This window comes from Lithobates pipiens, unplaced genomic scaffold (genome assembly GCF_037356315.1).
Source record: "Lithobates pipiens isolate NorthernLeopardFrog02 unplaced genomic scaffold, aLitPip1_a1.2 Scaffold_18, whole genome shotgun sequence".
Classification (NCBI taxonomy): domain Eukaryota; kingdom Metazoa; phylum Chordata; class Amphibia; order Anura; family Ranidae; genus Lithobates; species Lithobates pipiens.
In genome coordinates, this window is record NW_027507758.1 from 628389857 (window position 1) to 628415382 (window position 25526).

Consider the following 25526-nt stretch of genomic DNA (forward strand, 5'->3'; position numbering starts at 1 on the left):
GAGAGAGAGACCTCCTCTGTGAGGGACACTCTCCTCTCCAATGTTTCTCTTTTTCCTCCCCATGAGGCAAGTAGGAAGGCCTGAAGCTGCTGAGAAAGTAGTTGTGCCCAGGTTACTGCCGGTATGCAGGCCGTCATGGGACCCAGCAGACTCATATCTCAGAGAGGCTTCTCCTCTTTCGAGAAGGGTGACAACCGCATTCTGGACCTTCACTACCTTTTCTATTGGTAGGAATACCCTCTGTGCCTGCGAGTCTAACAGGTAGCCTAGGTATAGTTTGGATTGAGATGGCGTCAGTGAGGACTTCTCCCGACTGACCATCCAGCCCAAGGTCTCCAGAGTCTCTAACATGATGTCTCTGTCTATCACCGCTTGCCTCTCATCCACACTGTAGATCAGCAAGTCGTCCAGGTAGGGTATTAACCCTATCCCCTGCAGGTGTAGGTATGCTACGACTTCGGCCATCACCTTTGTGAATACCCTTGGGCTTGCCGCCAGCCCAAAGGGAAGAGCTCTGAACTGCCAGTGTTGTACCTTCTGCTGTATGCAAACTGCGAAGCGTAGGTACTTCTGGTGTTTGGGAGCAATGGGTACGTGTAGATATGCGTCCTTCAGGTCCAGAGTGACCATAAAGACTCCTGCCCTAAGATGTTTTCTTACTGAGTAAATACTCTCCATTCTGAACCTCTTGGGAAGTAAGTAACGGTTGAGTTCTCTTAAATTTATTATTAACCGAAATCTGCCTGAGGGTTTTGGAACCACAAACACGTGTGAGTAAAAACTGGAGCAATAACCCCTTGCTCTGCCAGCTCCTTTAAATTTCCCAGTAACCCCTCTGCCCTGGCTGGGTCCCTGGGAAGAAGGGTAATAAGAAAATTCTGTGGGGGAAGACTCTGAAATTCCAGTCTGTACCCCTCCCTTAAAAGATTTAAAATATATGGACTGTGTAATCCTTTCCCACTGGGGAAGGAAGTCGCTGAGTCTTGCGCCTACCATTACGGTGGCGTCATTTGCCTTCTTTCTGAGAGGCTCCGGAACTGGAGAAAAGAATTGCACTTTTTTCTTTTCCCTTTCCAAGGTTCCACTTCTTCCTCTGTTCAACTTTCCCCTTATGATGAGTCTTTGAGTGGGGGCCTTGAAAAAAATCTCTTACCCCTTTCCCTCTTGGGCCTCACAGGGAACTTCTTTCCCTTTTCAGTAGACCGGGACAGGATATGATCTAGCCCTGACCCAAACAACAGGGAACCCTCAAAGGGAATGCCGCATAAGCGAGACTTGGAAGTGAAATCTCCATCCCAGGTCTTTACCCATAGGGCCCGCCTGGTGGAGTTTAGAAGTGCTGCTGACTTAGCTGTGGTCCTAACAGTCTCCACCGCTGCATTTGCCACATACGCTACCGCTCGACTGATTACCTCCAGCGAGTCTACAATTTCTTTAGTCTCCTTACCCCGGGAGACGTGATCCATCAATCTGCCAAGCCAGGCGTCTGCATTTCTGGCTACACAGGCGGAGGCTAGGGCCGGCGCCATTCGCCTCCCAGGCCCTTTTGAGTAATGTCTCAGACTTTTTATCCATCTGATCCTGGATGTTTCCAGAGTCTTCGAAGGATAAATCAGACCTCTTAGACACCTGTGCTAGGGCTGCATCCAAACGAGGAGTTTTAAAAAATTTCTCCTCCTCCTCATCCTTAAAGGGACACCTTCTCTTCCAAGCTTTCAGTTTGAGGAGCTTACGTTCAGGTTCCTTCCATTCTCTGAGGACTATATCCTTCAGAGACTGGTGGATGGGAAAGGTTCTGGCCTGTAACCTTCCTAGGCCCCTATACACCCTATCCTGTGCAGAGGGGACCTGGATATCTTCTGAGGTGTAAATGGCCTCTAATAGGCCTTCCATGTCCTCAGTCGAGAACAAAAGTCCCCTAGGCTTAGCCTCCCCCTGGCTATCCTGGTTTGAATCTTCCTCCCCAGTACTAAAATCTGGGACCTGTCTTCCTCCACCTCAGACAACAGGGAGACCTGGCCCTGGGAACTTTCCGTATAAGATGTGGAAAAGTTTTCCTGTGAATGAGGGGTCTCTCTCCCAGAAGGACCCTCATCCTGACTCTTTAATAGAGTAGTTTGGAAAGACTGGAGGGTGGCTAACATCTCTGAGTGTAAGGCCCTACATTCTTTCACAACCTGGGCGGTCTCCTTGCCTGCGAGCTTAAAGATACATCTATCGCAGAAAGGCTTGCTGTGGTCTTGTGCTAATTTAGAATTACAATAACCACGACGCCTGGACTTCGAAGTAGCCTTTCCTTTAGACCTACAGGCTGACCCCTGGGTAGAGCCTTCAGTCCCTGGAAAGGGGCAAGAGGGGTCTGCCTCAGAGTACCCTGCCCCTAAAACACAGCTGGATCACTCACCCCCTGTGGCGACCTCAATGGCTGTTTGCTCAGACGGACTTTCCACTTCCATAGCGATTTAGCTGCCCTGCAGGATCGCTGGATCAGGTGCTGTCTTGAGCGTTCCCCTTGTTTGTCTTGGAGATGCTGCAATGCATGAAGCGCTTCACCAGAAATGCTGCCTGGGTGCTTTCCACTGCACCCTCTGCCGTTTATATGACCGCTGATTGGCGCCATTTTTTGGAGGTCCGTCGCCCGGAAAGGACGTCGGGCCCTCCCGCCGGACTTCCGGTCTTGCGCAGTGATGCTGGAACACACGCCGGCGTCCAGACCCAGCGAGATCTCCTCTATCCGGAAACTCGATGCCCGGAAGTGATGCGTCTCTCGACGAACTTCCGGACATACACAGTAGTGCTGGAACGCACACCATCCGCGTTCAGCACTGCTTGGAAAGATGCAGCTCACCGCCTCCACCAACGAACACAGTTCTAGGTAAGGCACAAACACAAATGGGGAGCAGCACGATTAGGACAACTCCCCTGTCCCCTGCGGCTGAAAACAAGGCTTTCCTGAGGAAAGACCTTGAGTGAGGATTACCCTATCCCCCCAGGTGCCCCTGGGGGTTACACGAGACCATCACAGACCCTGTCTGTCTGAGTCCCAGGAAAAATAATCCTGTTTAGAGAAAAACGGGGTCCCAGACCCCTCAGAAAAAAACAAAAAAGGAGAAACTTGGTTTCGCTGCCATCCTGTGGGAAACACAATCAAGAACTGAGGGTCTGAGGGAGGGGTGGGAACTTTTAAACTTGTTGTTGATTGTGTTTCCTGTCAGGTGGACCAGTCATCTCTCAGGTGTGCCGTCCTGGAAGATGATTGGAGAAATAAACATTTTGCTGCCAGCTGAGCCCCAGAATCTCCATAAATCCAGTCTAGATAGATAAATTGTGTCTGCAGCACAGAGAAGGAAAATTATTCAAGAGAAATACAGGAATACAGGACGGGGAACACAGCTCAGGAAAGTGACCAGGGGATTACAGGCTGATATCACCCAGTCCCCGCCCTACTCTGGACCAATCAGTGAGCAGTATGGGTGGAGGAATGTATTTAGTGTTAATGACCCACCTGTGCTGATCTCTGTAGGAGTGTCCTCCTCTATAAATGTCCCCGTTATTCCATCCTCCTCCATAGACTGGTGATCATCTTTCACATGCGTCTCTTCTTCTTCTGTTTTAACCTCAAATTTTATATCGATTGGATCTCCACTCTAAACCAAGAAAACGAGAGAGAATATCATCTGTAAGATATAAGCTTTATTATTGTGACATCACATATAAAATCCACACATTGTCTTCATGAGTCTGTGTTTTATAAGCTCTGCCCCACCAACCTTGTAACAGTGGGGGATGGTGTGATCTTCCTGTGTGGAATCCCGGGAATACAGAGGACGGGGACATCTCTCTGGTGGGTTCCTGGTATTAAGTGGCTCCATCATATCCTTGTGTCCTTCTGAAAACTCCTCCATCACTCCATACTCCTCATCCTCCTCTTTATACTCTTCTTTAACAACAATATTATAATCCCCGAGGTTTCCACTCTGAATATATAATAAAATATTCATTGTAACAAACATGCTGTGTATAAATCAGGACTACAAATAATTGTCAATCATCTACCTGATGATGGTGGGGGATGGTGTGATCTTCCTGTGTGGAATCCCGGGAATACAGAGGACGGGGACATCTATCTGGTGGGTTCCCATTACTGGATCCATCTGTAGGAAACACACACACTGACTGAATACATTGTTTCTATGTGTTTATCAGATGATGGGGGATCTAGGTGGAGCCTCCGTACTGCTCTCTCCTTTACAATAAAGTCTCCTCTTACCCGGTGATGTGAGGGGCGGCTGATTGTCCATCATGACGTCCTTGTAGAGATCCTTGTGTCCTTCTAAATACTCCCACTCCTCCATGGAGAAATAGACAGTGACATCCTGACACCTTATAGGAACCTGACACACACAATGATACAGTCACCATCCAGACACATCCCTTGTCTGTTACTGGATAATTTTGTTATAAACCAAGGTGAAGCAACCAAACCAAAAGATACCACATCCCAAAATTTTATACAAAAACTATACACGGGGATGGAGGTAACAAACCTCCGGGACTTTTAACGGTATCAGGTACGAAGTAGTTTGTGGGAACCAATATGTGAAATTTTACATCTCAACTTTTTGGAAGGTCTCTCTGCAAGCATCTAATATCCTGGCCCTCCCACCTATTCGAGGCTCCTCTGTCCTTACCTTTCAGCTTTCAATTTGTGCATTTTAACATCTCTTTCAACATATTGGAGGTGAGATCGGCATTTCCCATATCTATGACCACATGCTATTAATGTCTTTATGCTGACTATATTGTATATATCTGTTTGAGTCTGACCCATAATACCCGATCACATGTGTTTTTTTGCAACATTCTTCGTAATGTGCCAACTGTATTTAAATTTTTCTCCTCTTTTTTTCTATACTTATCATCCATTACAGTATTACAAGCAACTTGTACCACAAAAAGCTCCTGATGAAACTCGAACTGAGTGAAACATGTCGAGTGTGGTAAAAGTTACTCTTACCCAAATTGAACGAATTGTAGAAATTCCGCTGTCTTTTGGATGTACCCACATGTTTTGTGGTTGTTTTTAGATAACTTCAGTATATGTATTTGTTAATAAATTTCAGATTTTATTTTTACTTATGGTCTGTTTCTTGATCATTATCGGTTCCCACAAACGACTTCGTACCTGATACTGTTAAAAGTCCTGGAGGTTTGTTACCTCCTTCCCGTGTATAGTTTTTGTTACTGGATAATGTCCCAGAATTCCCAACACCGCTCACCTCTCCTCCATCATCTCTTTGGTGACTTCTAGAATCTTCTTTGTATTTCTCTATTCTATCAGGGAGGGAGGTGGAGGCAATGTGATGGTCATATGATCTCCAGACGTCACAGGAGGAAAACTCTAGATCTGAACACAAATAGCAAAACCAAATGATATTCCCAGAATCCTCCTCAACTCATCATTCAGGTCTCTATTTTATTAAAGCCCCAATTTAGGGTGAGATATAATTTACCCACACAGGACCCCCACACTATGCAGGATAAAAGCTTGTAGCAGGTATTCTGATGTCATTACATACAATGCAGGACCAACAGTTCTACTTTGCTAGTGAGGATGCCAAAGGTCCGCCCACATCCTAAGAGCATCAGAGAAAAAACAGATAGAGGGACATTGGGAGGAGAAGCTGTGAGGTCAGTGTGATGTCATAGGACATATAGACTCTGGATGGAGGGACATTTGGATGAAGAGATTTGAGGGGTCCTCTATATGAGGCTCTCAGGCAAACCAAATCATTGTTCCTGGGTTCGTCCCTCCTCTCCTAAACTGAAGAGTGAACTTTGACCTTTACCATACAGAAATCTGTCAGGAATGTGTGAAAGTAAGCTCTCATGTGATCAGGTGACGTGCGGAGGAACGGAGTGTAAATAGCAGACAATTTTCTCCAGAGCTCCTAATGGTGGGGATGGATTTTGCTGAGTGCTGGTGCCAAGTTTCCACCCCCCAGGATCACTGCAGGTGTGGAGAAAAGCTGTGTAAGAGGATATGGAGGAGAGATGAGGAGGAGATCCAGGAATCAGGATAAAGTTTAGGACAAGCAACAGACGAGCGCATCCAAGAGATGAAGCCGGGGTCACTACACAGAAAATCAATCCAAGGAAACAACAGGCAGGACGAGGAATAGCAAGAAGGAGCTCAGAGACCAATGAGAATATTGCTCAGCCAATGGGAGATGATCTCAGCATGACTTACATAATGAAGGAGATGAGGGGGAGGGGAGGAAGTCACTTATGGTGACCATAGAGACATGGAAATTCAGCTGGTTCAGCAGGGATCGGTCACATTTCCATCCATGTGTGGTCACTGCCGGATAAAAGTCACTCCATCAGCAGCTGTAGCCAATAGCTTCATCGCTGATCTGTGTATTCTGAGAGCAGAGGAGCGCCCCCCATTGTCAGAATACAATAGTGCAGCGGGGAGGATTCCCCCATCCCCCTCCAATGTGTAGACAGGGGAATCGCTGACGTTTTTTTCTCTCATCCCGCTGGCTGAACGATAAAACTGAACCATGTATGGCCAGATTTGGAAGCAAGATATATTCATCATCAACTGATCCCCCTGAAGGGGTTAATCTACATATTACCTCCTCTGGCACCAGATCCAGCAACGTCTTCTCTCTACGTCCTTCCAAATGGAATATCCTTTGTCTTCTCTGTTTCTGACATCACTTCCTGTCTTCCATAGAGACTTCCTGTCTGGATAGAAGTGAGATCACCATCTTGTGGAGATCAGAGGAACTGCAGTCTTGAGAAACATTTCTCAATCATACCAAAGAAGATCTTATGATCGTTCTCCAGGTTGATGGTTGTTATCCTAATGTACCATTCCTTATCTTTTTAGATCTTTTGACACATCAACACATATCTTTGTCAATCCATGATGACAATGTTTCCCTCCTTGCTGGCAGGCTTGATCACAATGTCATGGCAGTTCTTGTCGAGCTGTTCCAAAGCAACATGTCTTTCACCCATAAGATTATCAGATGCCATCTTTTCAAAATTCACAATTTTTAATTCTCTGGTAACTGCAGCCACAAAACACTTTACTCCAGGTACTGCCGATAAGGGAAAAGAAGAAGATTTAACACGTAAACTCACATCATCTACTTCGATATGACCATGTGTTCCTCACAATTCTCACATCTCTGAATTTTCTCCACCAGTTCTAAAGCCAACTGTTAACTAAATCACCTTTAATACCCTCTACATGACTTTCTTCCTATAGGGCTACACAATGTCTTAAAGCTCTATACTCCTTTCTCCAGAGCTGGGAGCAAACTTTAATCAGCCCATCAACAGGATCATCTTGTCTATTGTTTCTAGAATGTAATGTTTTTATGACCAACTTACATGTTCAGTGATGGTGTGTCCATTAGGGGTGCATGGGGACCGCCCTCTCTGTCACGCCACCCCCCTGTGTGTATAATGGATAGATTCATGCATACCATGAATCTATCCACCCCCTACTCAGGTGTCTGGACCCTTTTTAGACACCGGGCACCTGACTTACAGCGGCAGGGGTGTTATTTTGAAGCACCCGATTGGAGCCATGGGCTCTAATAGGCTTAAAAAAAAGGTGGACTTGGAGCGCAAAGCATTGCACTCATAGTCCACCCAGGTGTGTTAGCAAAGGAAATTAATATTTGCTTTTCTAACACTGAACCACCTCTCAGCCAATCAGGAATTGCAGATCTAAACCCATCACTTGATTGGCTGAAGGCACAGGCGCTTTGATTGGAAGAAGAGACACATGGGAGGAAAGAGAACCATGGAGGACAGAGGAGCCATCGTCTGACCTGCTGCATGTCCCACAGCTCACCGCCATCACCCACCACCAGGATGGGGTAAGTGTGTGTGTCGGTCAGACGGCGAGTGGTGGGGTCACAGAGGCTGCATATGAAGAGCAGAGGTTGCATATAATGGGCACAGAGGCTGCATATATGATGGGCACAGAGGCTGCATATGAAAGGCACAGAGGCTACATATGATGTGCACAGAGGCTGCATATGATGGGCACTGGCTGCATATAATGGGCACAGAGGCTGCATATTATGGGCACAGGCTGCATATGATGGGCACAGAGGCTGTATACTGGCCACAGTGGCTGCATTTGATGGGAACAGTGGCTGCATTTGATGGGGCACAGTGGTTGTAATTGATGGCACAGTGAGGCTGCAATTGATTTTTTTCTGTATTTTTTTGAATTTTTCAGTTTGTTACGGGTAAATTAATATAAATCTTTAACTGCTTCAAAGCACAAACCTTTCATAACAGAGCAAAACCTCAAACCCTTATGCCACGTACACACGACCGGACTTTTTTTCAACGGACTAGGTCTGGCGGTCTTCCCAACAGACTTTCGGCAGAGTTCCGATGGACTTTCCGAATGAACGGACTTGGCCACACACAATTACACCAAAGTCTGACGGATTCCAACGTGATGACGTACGACTGGACTAGAATAAGGAAGTTCATAGCCAGTAGCCAAAAGCTGCCCTAGCATCGTTTTTTTGTCCGTCAGACTAGCATACACACGAACGGATTTCTCGTTAGGAACTGGGTTCCAGCCGAAAAATTTGAAACATGTTCTATTGCTAAAGTCCGTCAGGTTTTTGGACAGCAAAGGTCCGATGGAGCCCACACATGATCGAATTGTCTGACAGATTTGTTCCATCGGACCTTTGCTGACGAAAAGTCCGGTCGTGTGTACGCGGCATTAGAAAGAGGAAGAATGTGAGCAGCAAAGAGGGTCACTTTGGAAAGTCTGAAGATTGTAAAGACACTTTCATCCATTGTTTGTCCATCCTATGTATATCTTGTTCTATTCCCTATCTCCTGGGACCTTTCCTCCCCCCACTCCGTGATTGTGTGGTTACACTTCAAATGAAAACCCCATTTGTGGAGAACCTCCCTCCCCTCCCCCACCTCCCTTCCTATTCCCCTTCCTTGCTCCCCCCGAGAAAATAATGAGCGGGTAACTGAACAGGCCAGCGGGTGAACGAGCGAGCAGGCCAGCAGGTGAACGAGCAATCATGCCGGCGTGCGGTTGGGCTGGAGTGTGACTGAGCAAGCAGGCAGGCGTTGTCAAGAAGCCGCTACCCATCTGAACTGAACCATGGTACTCCCGCACTGGTCCACTTAAGCCTAGTGTTATAAGTCGGCAAGCGGACATCTTTATACACCCACCGGAGTCTTGGTTTTCACAAGTATTTTTAAAAGTAAAGTCAACTTATATTTCACTAAATAAGCTGAGTTGACTGTTAAAAATAACTGTGAAAAGCAAGACTCCGGTGGGTGTATAAAGATGCCCGCTTACCGACTTCTAACTAACCCAAATCAGTGTATTTAGTTATTATTTCGTCTTTATTTAATATTTGTGAAAGCTATAGAGTCTATAAACTATGGAGATATAATTAAAAATCGATCAATCCTGATGTCACGATGGCCGATCTCATTTCCCAAAGCTCTTAAAATGCCAGGACAGTACAAATGCCCCTTTTTTGGAAAGAAGACAGTCAGGGTATTTAGTAAAAGGCTTACTGAGTTTTTGTAAGTTGTAATTTTTTTCTCACAATTATTGGGGAAATGAAGAATTAAATATTTCTTTTACATTTTTTTACACATTGTCACCAAAGAAGTACAGCATCATCATATGACTGGTGTGGTGGTGATCAGGAATACTGACTGGTAGCAGTATGTAACTAAATAAATAATAAAAAATTAAAATAATAATAATTTTTTTTTTTTTCTTACAATTATTATAATTTTTTTTTAATGTTTTTACATAGTGACACATTAATGTTAACATATTGACCCTGTACTACTCCGGGGAGATGATCAGGATTTTTTTTTTTTGATGACTGTTATAAGGAATCATTTTTATGAATGACACAGGGCGTACTACTGTGATAGCTGTGATTGGCCACAGCTATCACATGGTACAGATGCGATAGGCCCTGTCTGTACCATGTGATCACTGACCAATCACAGAGATCATCACAATAGTACACAATGAATGAAAGCCATTCATTGCGTATAACTGTCATGTTATCACTGTGATTGGTCACAGAGATCACGTAGTACTGGGACCAGCCCTGTACAATGATCTGTCATCTGATGGAGCTGCAGCATGGCTACTAGACTTGGAGGACTTCATATGATGTCCACCCAGGATGGGAGAGCTCCCACTCGTCCACCATGCTCCTATCGGTCTGACAGGAAGCAGCTAATTCCAGGCTAAATCCACCTGGAGTTCTGGGGACACTGTACAGGCTATATATGTAGTCTCGGTGGTCCCTGTGGAAATCCATGTGTGGACATTTCTACCTATGATAAATGACAGCATAAATCCACCTTGAGACTTTCTCCACACCTGGAGTGTTCTGAGGTCTTGGAAAATGTCTACGGTGTTTACAGTTTGTCTTTATCACCCCAACGAGCTTGCTCCAGTTCATGGATGTAATTATTATGTTTGAATGATCTCACCAGTCAGGAGACTTTCCTGTCATCCTACATGATCCTTTCTGAGGATTCTTCTATCCTTCCAAACAAATGTATGAAATCATCGATGAGTCCTCCTCTTATGTGATCTAGAAGATCTGGAGTCACAATGTCTTTATGGATGAAGTGGATGACTCAGTTTATATATTATTTATTGCTTTACAGCTTTTCTCACTCCATAATTTATTATTTTATGTACAGTAACTCACAAAAGTAAGTACACCCCTCAGTCACATTTGTGTAAATGTTTTCTTCTATCTTTTCATGTGACAACACTGAAGAAATGACACTTGTCTACAATGTAAAATAGTGAGTGTACAGCTTGTATAACAGTGTAAATTTGCTGTCCCCTCAAAATAACTCAACACACAGACATTAATGTCTAAACCGCTGGCGACAAAAGTCAGTACACCCCTAGTGAAAATGTCCAAGCTGTACACTCACTACTTTATATTGTAGCAAAGTGTAATTTCTTCAGTGTTGTCACATGAAAAGATAGAAGAAAATATTTACAGAAATGTGACTGAGGGGTATACTTACTTTTGTCAGATACTGTATGTAGCGGATGACATTTGGGATCAAATGTCACACGTCTGTAAATTTAGTTTTTGGCCTCAGAACAGTAAAGGTTCTGAGGGTTAATTGTGTAGGTGGGCCTTAACACCAGTCTGGCCAGGCTGTGTTTGGAAGTTCTGCCTGGTCATGTGGACGGTGAGGTGCACATGACAGGCTAGAACTAAGTCTGGTTGGGTGTTTGGGTATCGGCCTTCTCTAAGCCAATCAGTGGGAGTGCCGGGGCCCGCTGAGGAGTCTGGGAGAGGGTACTTAAACAGGTGTGGGTCACGTGTTCGGGGTTCCAGAGTTGTTCGAGAGACCCGTGTGGTCTGGTCTGGTTCCAGGACCGGGGTGTTCGACACCCCGCAACATGTTCCTGTCAGTGGCCCCTGATAGACCTGCCTGGTCTGGGGTAGGGATCCATCTGTTCCCAAGTCTTGGAACCTGCTGGTCCGAGGCGCAGTAACTGAGGGAGGATTCCAAGTGTCCGGGTGTGCTCTCGGCTTGGAGGGACACCGCAACTCGTGGAAGTGATCGGGGGAGGACTCTTCAGAGGAGGGCTGGCAAGTGGCATCCTGAGAAGTGCCTGGTTACTGAGTTGAGAAGGACATTGACGAGTCCACACTTTTCCAGAACCAGAAAGGAGACTGGAAACATTCCAGGTACGGAGGAAAAAGGTTCCTGTTTGCCCTTAGTTATTTGTTCAAGTTTGAGTCAACGTGCTGACTGTCATGATCTCTGGCTATAGATCTGTTCAGCCTTGAAGTACCCAGCTGCAAGTGGCTACTCTCTGGGTGAAAATAGAGACTTTGCTAGACCTGGAGTTCAAGGTGCCTAAGTTCTTCACTCGTGCCCTCTGTTCCCTAAGAGACTGTGTTAATTGAATGTTCTACTGCAAAATAAAACCTTTTTAACCACTTCAATACAGGGCACTTTCGCCCCCTTCCTTCCCAGCCCAATTTTCAGCTTTCATCGCTCTAGCGCTTTCAGTGACAATTGCGCGGTCATGCTACACTGTACCCAAATGAAATTGTTATCATTTTGTTTGCACAAACAGAGCTTTATTTTGGTGGTATTTATTCACGACTCCGTTTTTTATTTTTTGCGATATAAGCGCAAAAAAAGCGGAAATTTGGAAAAAAAACAATATTTTCTTTTTTCTATTTTAAAAGAAATCCAATAAAATCAAATTTTGTCATAAATTTAAGCCAAAATGTATTCTGCTACATGTTTTTGGTAAAAAAAATTCCGTTAAGTGTATAATAATTGGTTTGTGTGATCACGGACATATGTACGCAAATGATCATGTACATATGTGTGCAGGTGATCACGTACATATGTGTGCAGATAATCATTGGGACATGTGATTTTAGTGGGACATATGTGGGGGACATGTTTTTATTATTAGGGACGTGTGTATTTATTATTTGGGGACATGTATGTTTTGGGGACATGTGTGGGGACATTGTGTTTATACTGTGTGGTGTGTTTACACTGTGTGGTGATTTGTGTTTACACTAGACTGGTGATCAGTGAGTAAAAAGCTGTAAAAAACAGCTCATACTCACTGATCATCAGCCGGCTGCAGCGATCTGCTCTCCTCTCCTCAGCGATGACTTTTGTGTGAGGAGAGGAGGAGCCGATTGCCTAGCAACCGGCTGTTTGTTTACATCACATGACGGCCGTGATTGGACACGGCCGTCATGTGATCAGGAGGGCCAATCACAGAGCCCTCCTGCCGATCTGAGATGCGCCGTGTCTGGGTGACAGGGGCGCATCGGGATCGCGCCGCTGCGCGGGCACGCGCAATCCCGCTCCTTCTGATGGACGTTCCTGAACGTCCTATCAGAAGTAGACGGCTTCCACCCGGCCGTATATGTGCATTGGCCGGGTGGGAAGTGGTTAAAAGGACTTCATCTGTGTCAGTGTACAAGTCGTTGGGTATCAACCCTGGGAACCCCTAGAAATGGAAGAGCAGGCAAAGAGAAGGTAACTGGTAAGCCCATTAAGTCAAGGCCACCCTGCAACGGGTTATGGCCGCTACATATATATATAAGCATTCAAGGAAGTGTTCTTACTTTGAGAGATCTCCACCACCATTCCTATATGAACATTACATCCTTGCAATTTATGTTTAACATTTTCATTATAAGTGGATTGATATATATTTTTGTGCTTTTAGATATATTTATGCATTTTCTTCACCAAAAGGATAAATTTTGGGGGATATCTGTTTTATTAGCGATACATTTGATGTTAATTTTGTATTCTATGTCTTTAAGACTTTTCTATATGTAATAAAAAATATCCTTGGTAAACAATTGGTTACATAAGAACTGTATCTATTTTTCTTATTTGTTCTTACTATTTTTATGCTATATTTGAACTTCTGTGCTAGCTCTGTAAGATATTTTATAGGACTGGTTACTATGAGACGTTTCTTGAGGCTGCAGTTCTGCAGAACTCCACAAGGTGGTGATCTCACTCATATTTAGACAGGAAGATTCTATGGAATGCAGACAGGAAAGGATGTCAGTCACAGACAGGAAGTGATGTCAGTCACAGACAGGAAGTGATATCAGTCACAGACGGGAAGTAATCTGGACTAATGACAAGACATTCCATGTGGCAGGGAAGAGAAAACATCCCTGGAAGTAACAGCAGAGGAGGTAATACGATCTTATTTTCTATTTATACACACCGGGCTCACCTACGCCGATCACTTCCAGCAGTGCCCAGTGAGGCTCTTTGTTCTCTGTGATCCAAACATGGCACATTGCAGCCACTGAGATTCCCAAGTGATGACAAAGGCTAAGATGAGGTGCATGAATGGGGGGAGGGGGTCTGTACTGGGCTGCCAGTCAGAGGGGGTTATGGGCAGAGGTGGCAGAGAGGTGAGGAGGATGGATGGGAATGGGTGGGACAGATGAAGGGGCAATAATATGGGCAGCCCTGGAAGGGGAACATAGGTGTCGGGGGGAGGGCCAAAACTCCAGAGAGCAGCTGGCAGATGTAAGAGAGGAGTTGGAGATGTGCAGAGAGCTGATTTTGCCCCCTTCACACATCTCAAGGGCCCCCCACACACCGAGGACCCCCACATACAGACACTCACCAGGCTCTGGGTGCTACAGCTGGCATCAGTGACGGGTCCCTCAGAGCCAGCACAGGGCACAGAGTTTACCCAGTATGGAGAAGTTGGAGCTTGTGTCTGGAGGAGTGGGGAGAGGAGTTGGCTGATGTTGGAGGTCGCTGTGCCCATGTTGGGAGCAGATCAGAGACAGCAAGGGGGCTCTGCAAAGGCTGAATGTGCTGCACACTTTGTTCTCAGCAATCCTAATCGGTGATCACCAGGGGAGCCTCCCCTGATCCTGGGACCCTTTACTCTAGCAGCAAGACCCTTTCCTGTTGTCTTTGTGCCCCCCTTCCTGAGTTGGCAGAATGCCAGGGTTCGCAGGTGTGACCTTTGTGACCATAATAGTTCTGCCACTGGTTCTGAGTTCTGCGGGGTCATTGAGGTGGTAGTGGGACTAAAGGACTCTGGGAGCCTCTGAGAGTTGACTTCACTTGAAGGGCTCTGGGACCCCTGAGGAGGAAGTGTAGATGAAGGACCTTGGGGGCCTCTTAGGAAGCAATAGGGCTGAACAACTCTGAGAGGTTAGTGGGGCAGAAGGGCTGTGGGGGCTCTGAAGGGGTAGTCAGGCTGCAAGGCTCTGAGGTAAAAGGGGGGCTTTAGGGCTCATAGGGGCTCTTGGTCTCTGATGATTTTCCCACCCCACCTGCTCTTACTTTTCTGACCTTCTTAAAGAACTCCTGCCAACAAATGAAGGAAGCCTTCACCTAACCATATCACTAGTCAAGAAAAATATTCCAGAAAATAATGTTCCACACAAAAGACCAAGAGAACAAATCCCTCCCCCTGTTGTCCTCCTCCTACACACACTGAGTTGCTATTGAAAAGGACAGAACAGACTCCTCACCCACAGCTCTCTACTCCACCAGCAGCATCCGCCTGCTATCCAATCCGATCCCTTCTCTTACTGCAGGGAGTGACAGTGACATCACTCCTGCCAGTCAGCAGGCTGCCGGAGATTGGAGCCCTGCAGCCAGAGTTCTGGAAATTATCCTGATTAGCCAAGAGTCAGCAAATTCCCCTTCCTGGACATCATGATGACCCGACATTGTCCTCACAGCACTGCCTCAGTGTAAACCAGTCAAATGAAGGATCGTATTTATCATTCCTTGTCTGCAGATTTAAAACTAATCAAAACCTGTTCAGAAACCAAACAAACCCAACAGGGAAAGAGGAATTTCTGATCAAGCAGGACAAGACAGTCCCAGGAGCACAAGAAAAAATCATACGCTAAATAGTCCGGTCTAAATGTGTTCCCATGGGGGCAGTAGTCCTTAAATGTACAGCAACCCTCCTAATACCCCCCTCACATCCACATCTTATTATTATGTGACCAACACCATCCAAATAATACTTATGTTCATTTCCCAAAGTTATCCGTCTACAAGGAGACCTGTATAGATCAAATGACGGCACCAATGAGGATGGAGGAGGACCGGAGTCACATGACTGAGAAGATACTAAACCTCACCCTGGAGATCATCTACCTGCTGACCGGAGAGGTGAGGAGGATTCTGGGAGATCACATGACATCACTCTTATCTCTATTAATAAAACACAGACCTTACCAGAGAGGTGAGGAGGATTCTGGATTTCTAACAGGATATTCCTATTGTTTCCTCAATACAGAGATTTCCTCTTCTGAAGTCAGGTGATCATGTGACCATCACAGTGCCTCCATGTGACTCCCTAAAACCTGAGAGACACAACATGGAGATGATTCTAGAAGTCACCAAGAAGATGATGGAGCTGCTGACAGGAGAGGTGAGGAGGATTCTGGGAATTCTGGGACATTATCCAGTAACAGACAAGGGATGTGTCTGGATGGTGACTGTATCATTGTGTGTGTCAGGTTCCTATAAGGTGTCAGGATGTCACTGTCTATTTCTCCATGGAGGAGTGGGAGTATTTAGAAGGACACAAGGATCTCTACAAGGACGTCATGATGGACAATCAGCCGCCCCTCACATCACCGGGTAAGAGGAGACTTTATTGTAAAGGAGAGAGCAGTACAGAGGCTCCACCTAGATCCCCCATCATCTGATAAACACATAGAAACCATGTATTCAGTCAGTGTGTGTGTTTCCTACAGATGGATCCAGTAATGGGAACCCACCAGAGAGATGTCCCCGTCCTCTGTATTCCGGGGATTCCACACAGGAAGGTCACACCATCCCTCACCATCATCAGGTAGATGAGGAACAGTCACTCATAGTTATGATTTATACACAGCATGTTTGTTACAATGAATGTTTTATTATATATTCAGAGTGGAAACCTCGGGGATGATAATATTGATGTTAAAGAAGAGTATAAAGAGGAGGATGAAGAGTTTGGCGTGATGGAGGAGATTTCAGAAGGACACAAGGATGTGATGGAGCCACCTAATACCAGGAACCCCGCAGAGAGATGTCCCTGTCCTCTGTATTCCCGGGATTCCACACAGGAAGATCACACCATCCCTCACTGTTACAAGGTTGGTGGGACGGAGCTTAAATAACAGACTCATGGAGACAATGTGTGGATTTTCTATGTTATGTCACAATAATAAATCTTATATCTTACAGATGATATTTTCTCTCATTTGATTTAGAGTGGAGATCCAATCGATATAGAATTTGAGGTTAAAGCAGAAGAAGAAGAGAGGTATGTGAGGGATGATCAGCAGTCTATGGAGGAGGATGGAATAACGGGGACATTTATAGAGGAGGACACTCCTACAGAGATCAGCACAGGTGGGTCATTAACACTAAATACATTCCTCCACCCATACTGCTCACTGATTGGTCCAGAGTAGGGCGGGGACTGGGTAATATCTTCCTGTAATCCCCTAGTCACTTTCCTGAGCTGTGTTCCCCATCCTGTATTCCTGGATTTCTCTTGGATAATCTTCCTTCTCTGTGCTGCAGACACAATTTATGTATCTAGACTGGATTTATGGATATTCTGGGGTTCAGCTGGCAGCAAAATGTTCATTAGCAAGATCTCAGAACAATCCCCCCAGGGTTACTTGTTCTGTTGTCTGCTGGGTGGAGGGATATGACTGTATAGTCTGAGACCCAAGTCCCTGAGTGCAGTCTCAGGAGATGGGAGGCAGTGGTGTGGGATCTCTGCAACTTGTCTCATGTAAACATTTAATCTTCCACTGAATACCAATATTTTAGGGACTTTTAGGGAATAGTACCACTGGATTGGCGCAGGGCCAATGTGGTGCCTATATTTAAAAAGGGAACAACGTCTTTACCAAGTAACTATAGACCTGTTAGCGTAACTTCTATAGTTGGGAAGATTCTGGAGAGATTAATAAAAGACCACATAGACGAGTTCTTGGAGGAAAAAAATATTTTAATCAACAGACAGCATGGATTCATGAAAGACAGAAGTTGTCAGACAAACCTGATTTCTTTTTATGAGGCAGTAAGTACTGTAAAACCTTGGACAGAGGGGTGGTGGTGGACATGGTATACTTGGACAGAGGGCTGGCGGTGGACGTGATATACTTGGATTTTGCAAAAGCGTTCGATACAGTTCCCCACACACAACTCATGTGTAAGGTAAAGTCTACAGGTTTAGAAATATTAGTTTGTAAATGGATAGAAAACTGGCTAAAAGACAGAATTCAGAGAGTAGTGATTAATGATTCTTACTCTGAATGGTCTAAGGTTATCAGTGGTGTACCCCAAGGTTCAGTGCTGGGACCCTTATTTTTTAATCTCTTTATAAATGATATTGGGTCTGGAATCAAAAGTAACATTTCTGTGTTTGCAGATGACATCAAGCTATGCAGTGGAATAACCTCCTTACAGGATGTCTCCAATGTACAAGCCAACCTCAGTGCTCTGTCTAATTGGGCGACTATGTGGCAGATGAGGTTTAATGTTGAGAAATGTAAAGTTATACACTTGGCAGCTAAGAATATGGATGCATCATATATTCTAGGGGGAGTACAACTGGGGGGATCCATAATGGAGAAGGATCTGGGGGTTTTGGTAGATCATAAGCTCAATAATATCACGCAGTGCCAAGCTGTGGTTTCCAAAGCGGGCAAAGTCCTTTCTTGTATAAGAGAGGTATGTACTCCAGAGAGAGAGATATAATTTTGCCCCTGTTCAAATCATTAGTAAGACGTCATCTGGAATATGCAGTTCAGTTTTGGGCACCAGTTCTCAAAAAGGATATCGGGGAACTGGAGAAAGTGCAGAGAAGGGCAACCAAACTGATAAGAGGCATGGATGAACTCAGCTATAAGGAAAGATTAGAGGAACTGAATTTATTCTCTCTTGATAAGAGGAGATTAAGGGGGATATGATCAACATGTACAAATACATAAGGGGTCCATATAGTGAACTTGGTGTCGAGTTATTCACATTACAGTCAACAAAGAGGACAAGAGGCACTCTTTACATCTAGAGCAAAAGAGATTTCATCTCCAAATAGGGAAAGGTTTCTTCACAGTAAGAGCTGTGAAAATGTGGAATAGACTCCCTGCAGAGGTGGTTATGGCCAACTCAGTGGATTGCTTTAAGAAAGGCCTGGATTATTTCCTAAGTGTACATAATATAACTGGGTACTGACATTTATAGATAAAGTTGATCTGGGGAAAATCCGATTGCCTCTCGGGGGATCAGGAAGGAATTTTTTCCCCTGCTTTAGCAAATTGGATCATGCTCTGCTGGGGTTTTTTGCATTCCTCTGGATCAACTTTGGGTATAGGATTGGGTATATGGGATTGTATGATATTATTATTTATTTATTTTTTGTGGTTGAACTGGATGGACTTGTGTCTTTTTTCAACCTGACTAACTATGTAATGTACTCCTGACCTCTGCACTATATACTCTATATTGTACATTACATCATTCTGATACTATATAGTCCTATCTGTTGTATCTTATACAGTATGTTGTACATTACATAGTCCTGACTTCTGCTCTCTCCCCTCTACCCACTGCTATATATACACATAATATGTATTCTCTTTTGTTACACCCATTTCCTACCAGCTGGACATTTTTATATCTGATGATATGATTGTAGCACAGACTTTTACATGTTGATAATAATGTGATAACATCTTCAAACTTTGGAACCTTAAACAGAAAGTGATAATGAGGGAGGAGTCAATAACCCAATGATGGGGGTCTTCAGGATCAGTCCAGTCTTCATCTTGGTTGTTCTCCCCCCATCCTCACTCTCTGACCTCTGGTGGGGCTCAGCCCCGCTGTTATTCATGACTAAATCATGGACTAAATAAGGAAGTGCAGGACTTCTTGTGTTGGGAAGATGGCAATGAGTGATAGAGGGGGAGGGGACACTCGTCCTATAATCCCCTCATCACTGTCACTCCTATAAAAGACAGTTCTCGTTGTTTCCTCATTCTCTGACTAAGGTCCATGAATAAAGAAATGATCTGGTAGGAGATCAGAGGACCCATTTACTAGTTACCTTGAGGGGGGAATTGTAAGATCCTCAGAGACAAAGCTGCCTGATGTGGGCGGAGTCCTGGTTTAGGGGAACCAATCAGCTCATGTCTAGTAATAATCTTTGTATTTCTATTTTAGTAGATGGACGGGAGATGAGGAAAACCTCAGAGGATTGTCTCACTTTGTCTCCAGACTGTAAAGTAGAAGATGAGGACATCACACAGTATAGTCCAGGAGAAAACCCGACTACCTCAAATGTCCATCCGGCACCACACAGTGTAGATGGACCATCGTATTCCTCTTATCCTGAGGAACCTCAGACTGTGAGGGACGGTGCCGTCCTTCCAACAGAGAAGAGGTTTTCCTGTACTGAGTGCGGGAAGAGTTTCAATTTTAAATCCAATCTTAATAGGCATAAAAGATCTCACACGGGGGAGAAGCCGTATTTCTGTCCTGAGTGCGGAAAATGTTTTTCAGAGAAGTTCAGTCTTTCCAAACATCAGAGAACTCACACGGGGGAGAAGCCGTATTCCTGTCCTGAGTGCGGGAAATGTTTTTCAGTGAAGTCCAATCTTTACACACATCAAAGATCTCACACGGGGGAGAAGCCGTATGCCTGTCTTGAGTGCGGGAAATGTTTTTCAGTGAAGTCTCATCTTTCCAAACATCAGAGATCTCACACAGGGGAGAAGCTGCATTCCTGCCCTGAGTGTGGAAAATGTTTTTCACAGAAGTCCGATCTTTACATACATCAGAGATCTCACACAGGGGAGAAGCCGTATTCCTGTCCTGAGTGCGGGAAATGTTTTTCACAGAAGTTCAATCTTTCCAGACATCAGAGATCTCACACAGGGGAGAAGGCATATTCCTGTCCTGAGTGTGGGAAATGTTTTTCAGTAAAGTCCCATCTTAACACACATCTGCGATTGCACAAAGGGGAGAAGCCACTTTCCTGTCCTGAGTGTAGGAAATATTTTTCACAGAAGTCCAGTCTTTACACACATCAAAGATCTCACACAGGGGAGAAGCCGTATTCCTGTCCTGAGTGTGGGAAATGTTTTTCAGACAAGTCCAATTTTTCCAGACATCAAAGATCTCACATGGGGGAGAAGCCATATTGCTGTCCTGAGTGCGGGAAATGTTTTTCACAGAAGTCCAGTCTTTCCACACATCAGAGATCTCACACGGGGAGAAGCCGCATTCCTGTACTGAGTGAGGGAATTGTTCCTCAGTGAAGTCCTGTTTTCCTGTACATCCCACACAACCCTTGAGGTGTATTAGTGCCTTGAGTGCGGGAAATGTCTTCTATATGAATGTTGCTGGACATCACAGCTCTCATGTGGGGAAGAAGCACACCCTGATATACACCTCAGATATACTCCATGGCTGAAACAGTTCATAAGGAGATCAGATATCACCAAAGACATGGAGGAAGTGTTGTACTGTGTTGGCCATTGATAGCAGTAGAAAAATAAAAATTTAGTACATTTTGTGGTGTAAGATTTCACAAACACTTAGAGGTCTGTTTTTAATAAAATAGTTGAGTGAATGTGACCGACATTCGTCCAGCTGTGATGAATATTGGATGTATTTTATTTCATACTCTGATTTCCTTGGCTCCATCTAGTGGCCATAATGCAAGATTGTGATATTATATGACAGATCAAATACCTCATTATGGCCACTAGATGGAGCTGATGATGATAGGAAATCACTGTGTTGCTTTATGACCAGAATGTGTTATGGTTGGATGAATGATTGTCATATTTATCCAATGAATTTTCTAGAAGTAGACCCCCTAGTTTCCTCTGTCAGACATGGTTTCATACTCATACCCTGGTGAGTACAGTACACACTGAAGGATAGAAGTTCTATAATACCGGACCTTCCCCCCCCCCCCATACTGCCCAGGCCAATTTCCAGCTTTCAGCGCCTTCACACTTTGATAATTGCACGGTCATTGCTATACTGTACACAGACAACATTTTTATCATTTTTTTCCCACAAATAGAGCTTTCCTTTGGTGTTATTTGATCACCACTGGGGGGGGTTTATTTTTTGCTAAACTAAAAAAGATAAACAAGTTTTCTTTGTTTCTGTTGTAAAATTTAGTTTTCTCCTTCACTGATGGGCACTGATGAGGTGGCACTGATGGGCACTGATGAGTTGGCACCGATAGGCGGCACTGATATGCAGTACTGATGGGCACTGACAGGCGACACTGAAGGGAACTGACAGGCGACACTGATGGGCACTGATGAGTTGGAAGTGATATGTGGAATTGATGGGCACCGATAATTGATGGGCACTGACAGGTGAAACTGATGGACACTAATAGATGGCACGATGGGCAGCACTGATGATGAGGTACTGACAGATTTTATTGATGGCCAATGTTTGGAACTGTTGTGGGTACTGATTGGCACATTGGGCACTAACAGGCTTTTCTGATGGGGCACTGACTGAAAGCTCATGGGCACTGATTGGCATGGTTTGTGGCAATTCTGTTGGGGCTGTGCTGATTATCAGCGCAGACCCCCCTCTGACAGGAAGAGCCACGATCGGCACGAAGCGGGGAAAGCCATTTACCGCCACTTCCTGGTTTACACTGTGATTAGTCACAGCTGATCATGTGGTAAGGTGCCTCTGTCAGAGGCTACTTACCACGATCGGAGATGTGGTGTTTCAAAGTGACACACTGCACCACTTATCTGCTGGACGTCATATGACACCCAGTCAGGATAACTGAACCACTGCCTGACAGTCATTCTGCTAAAGGCTAGGCGGGAATTGGTCAATTAAAGCAACAATATTAACCAGTTTCTGACCTGCGTTAGTATATACAATGGATGGGTGGCTCATACAGGTCTGGTAAGGTACTTTTATGTCATGGCTTTCTTCCAGGTTTGCACCCATGCATGTGCACACCCAGAAATCTCCACTGTTATTGGCTGCAGGACAAGTTTGTCTGCAGGTCCCAGCCAATGATTTTGCACCGTACCCTGCTGATCACCTGCAACCAATTACAAATCACTCCTGTGTTTTATTTTGTAAACACAGGGAGCTATCTTGTGATTTCTTCTCTTCCTGAGTCCTTTTCGGTTCAGGAAGAGAAGAGAACACCACACTGAGTATAATCACCACACTTTACACCCACACACCTTAGATTGGCACATTTACCCCATTGATTGCTCTCATTTACCCTTTGATCACCCCTGTCACCCAACCAGAGCCAGTAGTACAGCGTCAGTGTACAGTATTTTTCACCAATCGCTGTATTAGGGTCACTTGTTACAGATCATTCAGATAGCACCAGGGTCAGCTGACCTGATCACCAACATCACTAGTATAGTGTCTGTATGTATCAATATCCAGATCACTGCCATTGCTAGTGTAGTGTCTGTATGGATCAATATCCTGATCATGAACAGAACTATATTCGTGTCCCCCCTAAGTATAGTATCTGTATGGATCAATATCCTGATCACTGCCATTGCTAGTATAGTGTTGTTATGTATCAATATCCTGATCATGAACAGAATTATATTAGTGTCCCCCTTAGTATAGTGTCTGTATGGATCAATATCCTGATCATGAACAGAACTATATTAGTGACCCCCCCCCTTAGTATAGTGTCTGTATGGATCAATATCCTGATCATGAACAGAACTATATTAGTGTCCCCCCCTTTAGTATAGTGTCCCTAATAACACAGCGTTAGCAGAATCAGCCCTTCTGCCCCCCAACAAGTGCAGTGTCAGTAGATCACCGGCACCTCTGATACATTGTACACATAACCGCAGTGTTATCAGAATCAGGCCTGATCTCTTCTAGTACTAGCAGGTAAGTTGTATTTTTGTAGCACCCTGGAGTTTAGGCAGGGAGCTCCTCACGAATTTACTTGCCAGGAGTAGTTATCCTGGTTGATTGTTAGAGATCTATTGATTTCTCCCTTGGCCTTGTTGCACTTTTCTCTTCCACCACTAGGTGGCCGGGCACTTGGTGGTACTAGATATGAGAAGGGCAACCCAAGGTCAGGTTATGGGTATATGGGGTATTTTTTAATCCCTTGGCCTGCTGGGAGATCCTATATATAGTGGTGGAGTCAGGTGATCGATGTTCTGTGTCTCCTGGATGGCTGTCTGGGTGGATGTGTCATATTTCCCCTGGCTGCTAGACTGGAGATTGGGCCTATACCGGGTCCTATCCAGAAGTAAGAGAGCAGTGCAGGGTTGGGACTGTGGCTTGCAATCCAACCAAAAGTGCTGTTCTGCTGGCCGGAGAACCTGTCATGGTCAAAGGTAGAAGGGAAGCTGTTGCCACTAAGGGACCATCCACTTTATTACCAGGGACCACAGTGACTAACTGAAGCAAGTACCTAAGCAGTATTCTCACTGAACGGGCATGGTGGAGAATCCGAAAACTTTGGGCGGTGATCAAGCCAGGGAACCAACCAGCGGTGGTGACACTTGTAGAGCAGCCTTGTGTGTCAAGCCAGGAACCGAGGAGGCCAGTGAGGTGAAGCTTGAGAAGTATCTGTAGTGCAAAGCTAGGGACCCCGCTTGAGCAAGATACCACCGTGAATATTGGAGAAGCTCAAGTGATTCAGAGTCAGTGAATCAGAGGGTCTAGTGAGAGACCCGGAGCGCTGTGGGCTGAAGAACTACATGGAGAAGTTGTAGTGAAGGTAAAAAAACTGTTATGCTTTGTGTTAGGAACTGTTAAAGACTGTTGCCATAAGAGACAGCATTCCTACACGTGCAGATGTGGCGTCTTGCTGGATGCCTTTCCCTGCACGGCTTTCCTATTGAAATCTCGGAGTCTGCTAATTGAACTTGTAGCTAAGTAAGGGTGTCCTGGCCCTAACCCTCTTTCACCCAAAAAGTTAGTAAGAGAAATAAACTCTTTTGCATTCAAGAAGTGTCTGGCTCCCAATAACTTGCACCCACTATGCCTCACAACCAACCATATACAGAAGGATGTCAGCTATCTCTGGCCCTGGAGGTTCTCATTAGACTGAAGATGGCTGGAGACCTTGTTACATTTGTAGTAGTTCAAGCAGTCGCTGACAGCCAGGAGCTCTTTTTCCCGTGAGTCGCACTAGGTACTTGTGAATTTAGTGCCCAAAATTTCCCAGCAAAGGTACTCTAGTGAAGAGGCCTACAGGATTCTGAGTATGACAGCAGAGAGCGAAGGAGGAGTTCTCGCTGACAGAATCAGGCTCTGAATATGAACCTGTGGAGAGCAGCGGCACCCTGACACGAAGCTCAGATGATGGAGGAGACCTCCTAAGGTCAGGCATACCTGATAGCTGAAGTGCTAGGAACACTTGATTTTTCTTATATGCAGCAAGATGTCAGTACTAGTGCCACACTACCTTTTGGTGAGCTGGAAGGTACCAGCAGCCTAGTAGGGATGGCCTTGCGGTTCACCCGGCGGTCGGTGCGCTGGCGAATTTTGCGTGTTCGCGATTCGCCAAAATGGCGGACTTCTGGCACTGTTCGCACGGTGTACATATGCGTTTACATTGTGAAAGAACTTTGACCCATGATGACACATCCATCATGGGGTACAGGACAGCCAATTGAGACATTTCAGCACATGGACAATTGGACATTCCCCCTACCTTATAAATAGACCTGATCTGGTGGCCATTTTACATTCTGTCTTATGTCCGTGTAGGGAGAGGTTGCAGTGTGGCGCAGGGACAGACTGTAGTGACACAAATCATTAGCTATTAGGTCCACAAAAGTCCTTTTAAGGACTGCTATAGGTCTACAGTATATAGGGTTCTGGTGCACTGCTGCTGACTGCTGTGCTGCTGATTGCTGAGTGCACTGCTGACCGATTCTGCAGCTGTC

At 45.1% G+C, this 25526-nt stretch overlaps 2 protein-coding genes across 2 annotated transcripts in view; one reads left to right on the top strand and one right to left on the bottom strand.

Annotated features, from left to right (window-relative positions):
* LOC143989605 (uncharacterized) overlaps positions 1-6840 on the bottom strand; it is a 270608-nt gene extending 263768 nt beyond the window's left edge. The window contains exons 1-2 of the mRNA XM_077489820.1: positions 6642-6840; positions 5280-5407 (exon numbers count right to left, since the gene is read on the bottom strand). The gene's annotated coding sequence lies outside the window, so the exon portion shown is untranslated. The remainder of the gene's footprint in view (positions 1-5279; positions 5408-6641) is intronic.
* LOC143989924 (uncharacterized) overlaps positions 1-24002 on the top strand; it is a 77174-nt gene extending 53172 nt beyond the window's left edge. The window contains exon 10 of the mRNA XM_077490196.1: positions 20024-24002. Coding sequence (XP_077346322.1) covers positions 20024-20900 — 877 coding nt within the window. The 3' untranslated portion in view covers positions 20901-24002. The remainder of the gene's footprint in view (positions 1-20023) is intronic.
* Positions 24003-25526: the final 1524 nt, after the last annotated feature.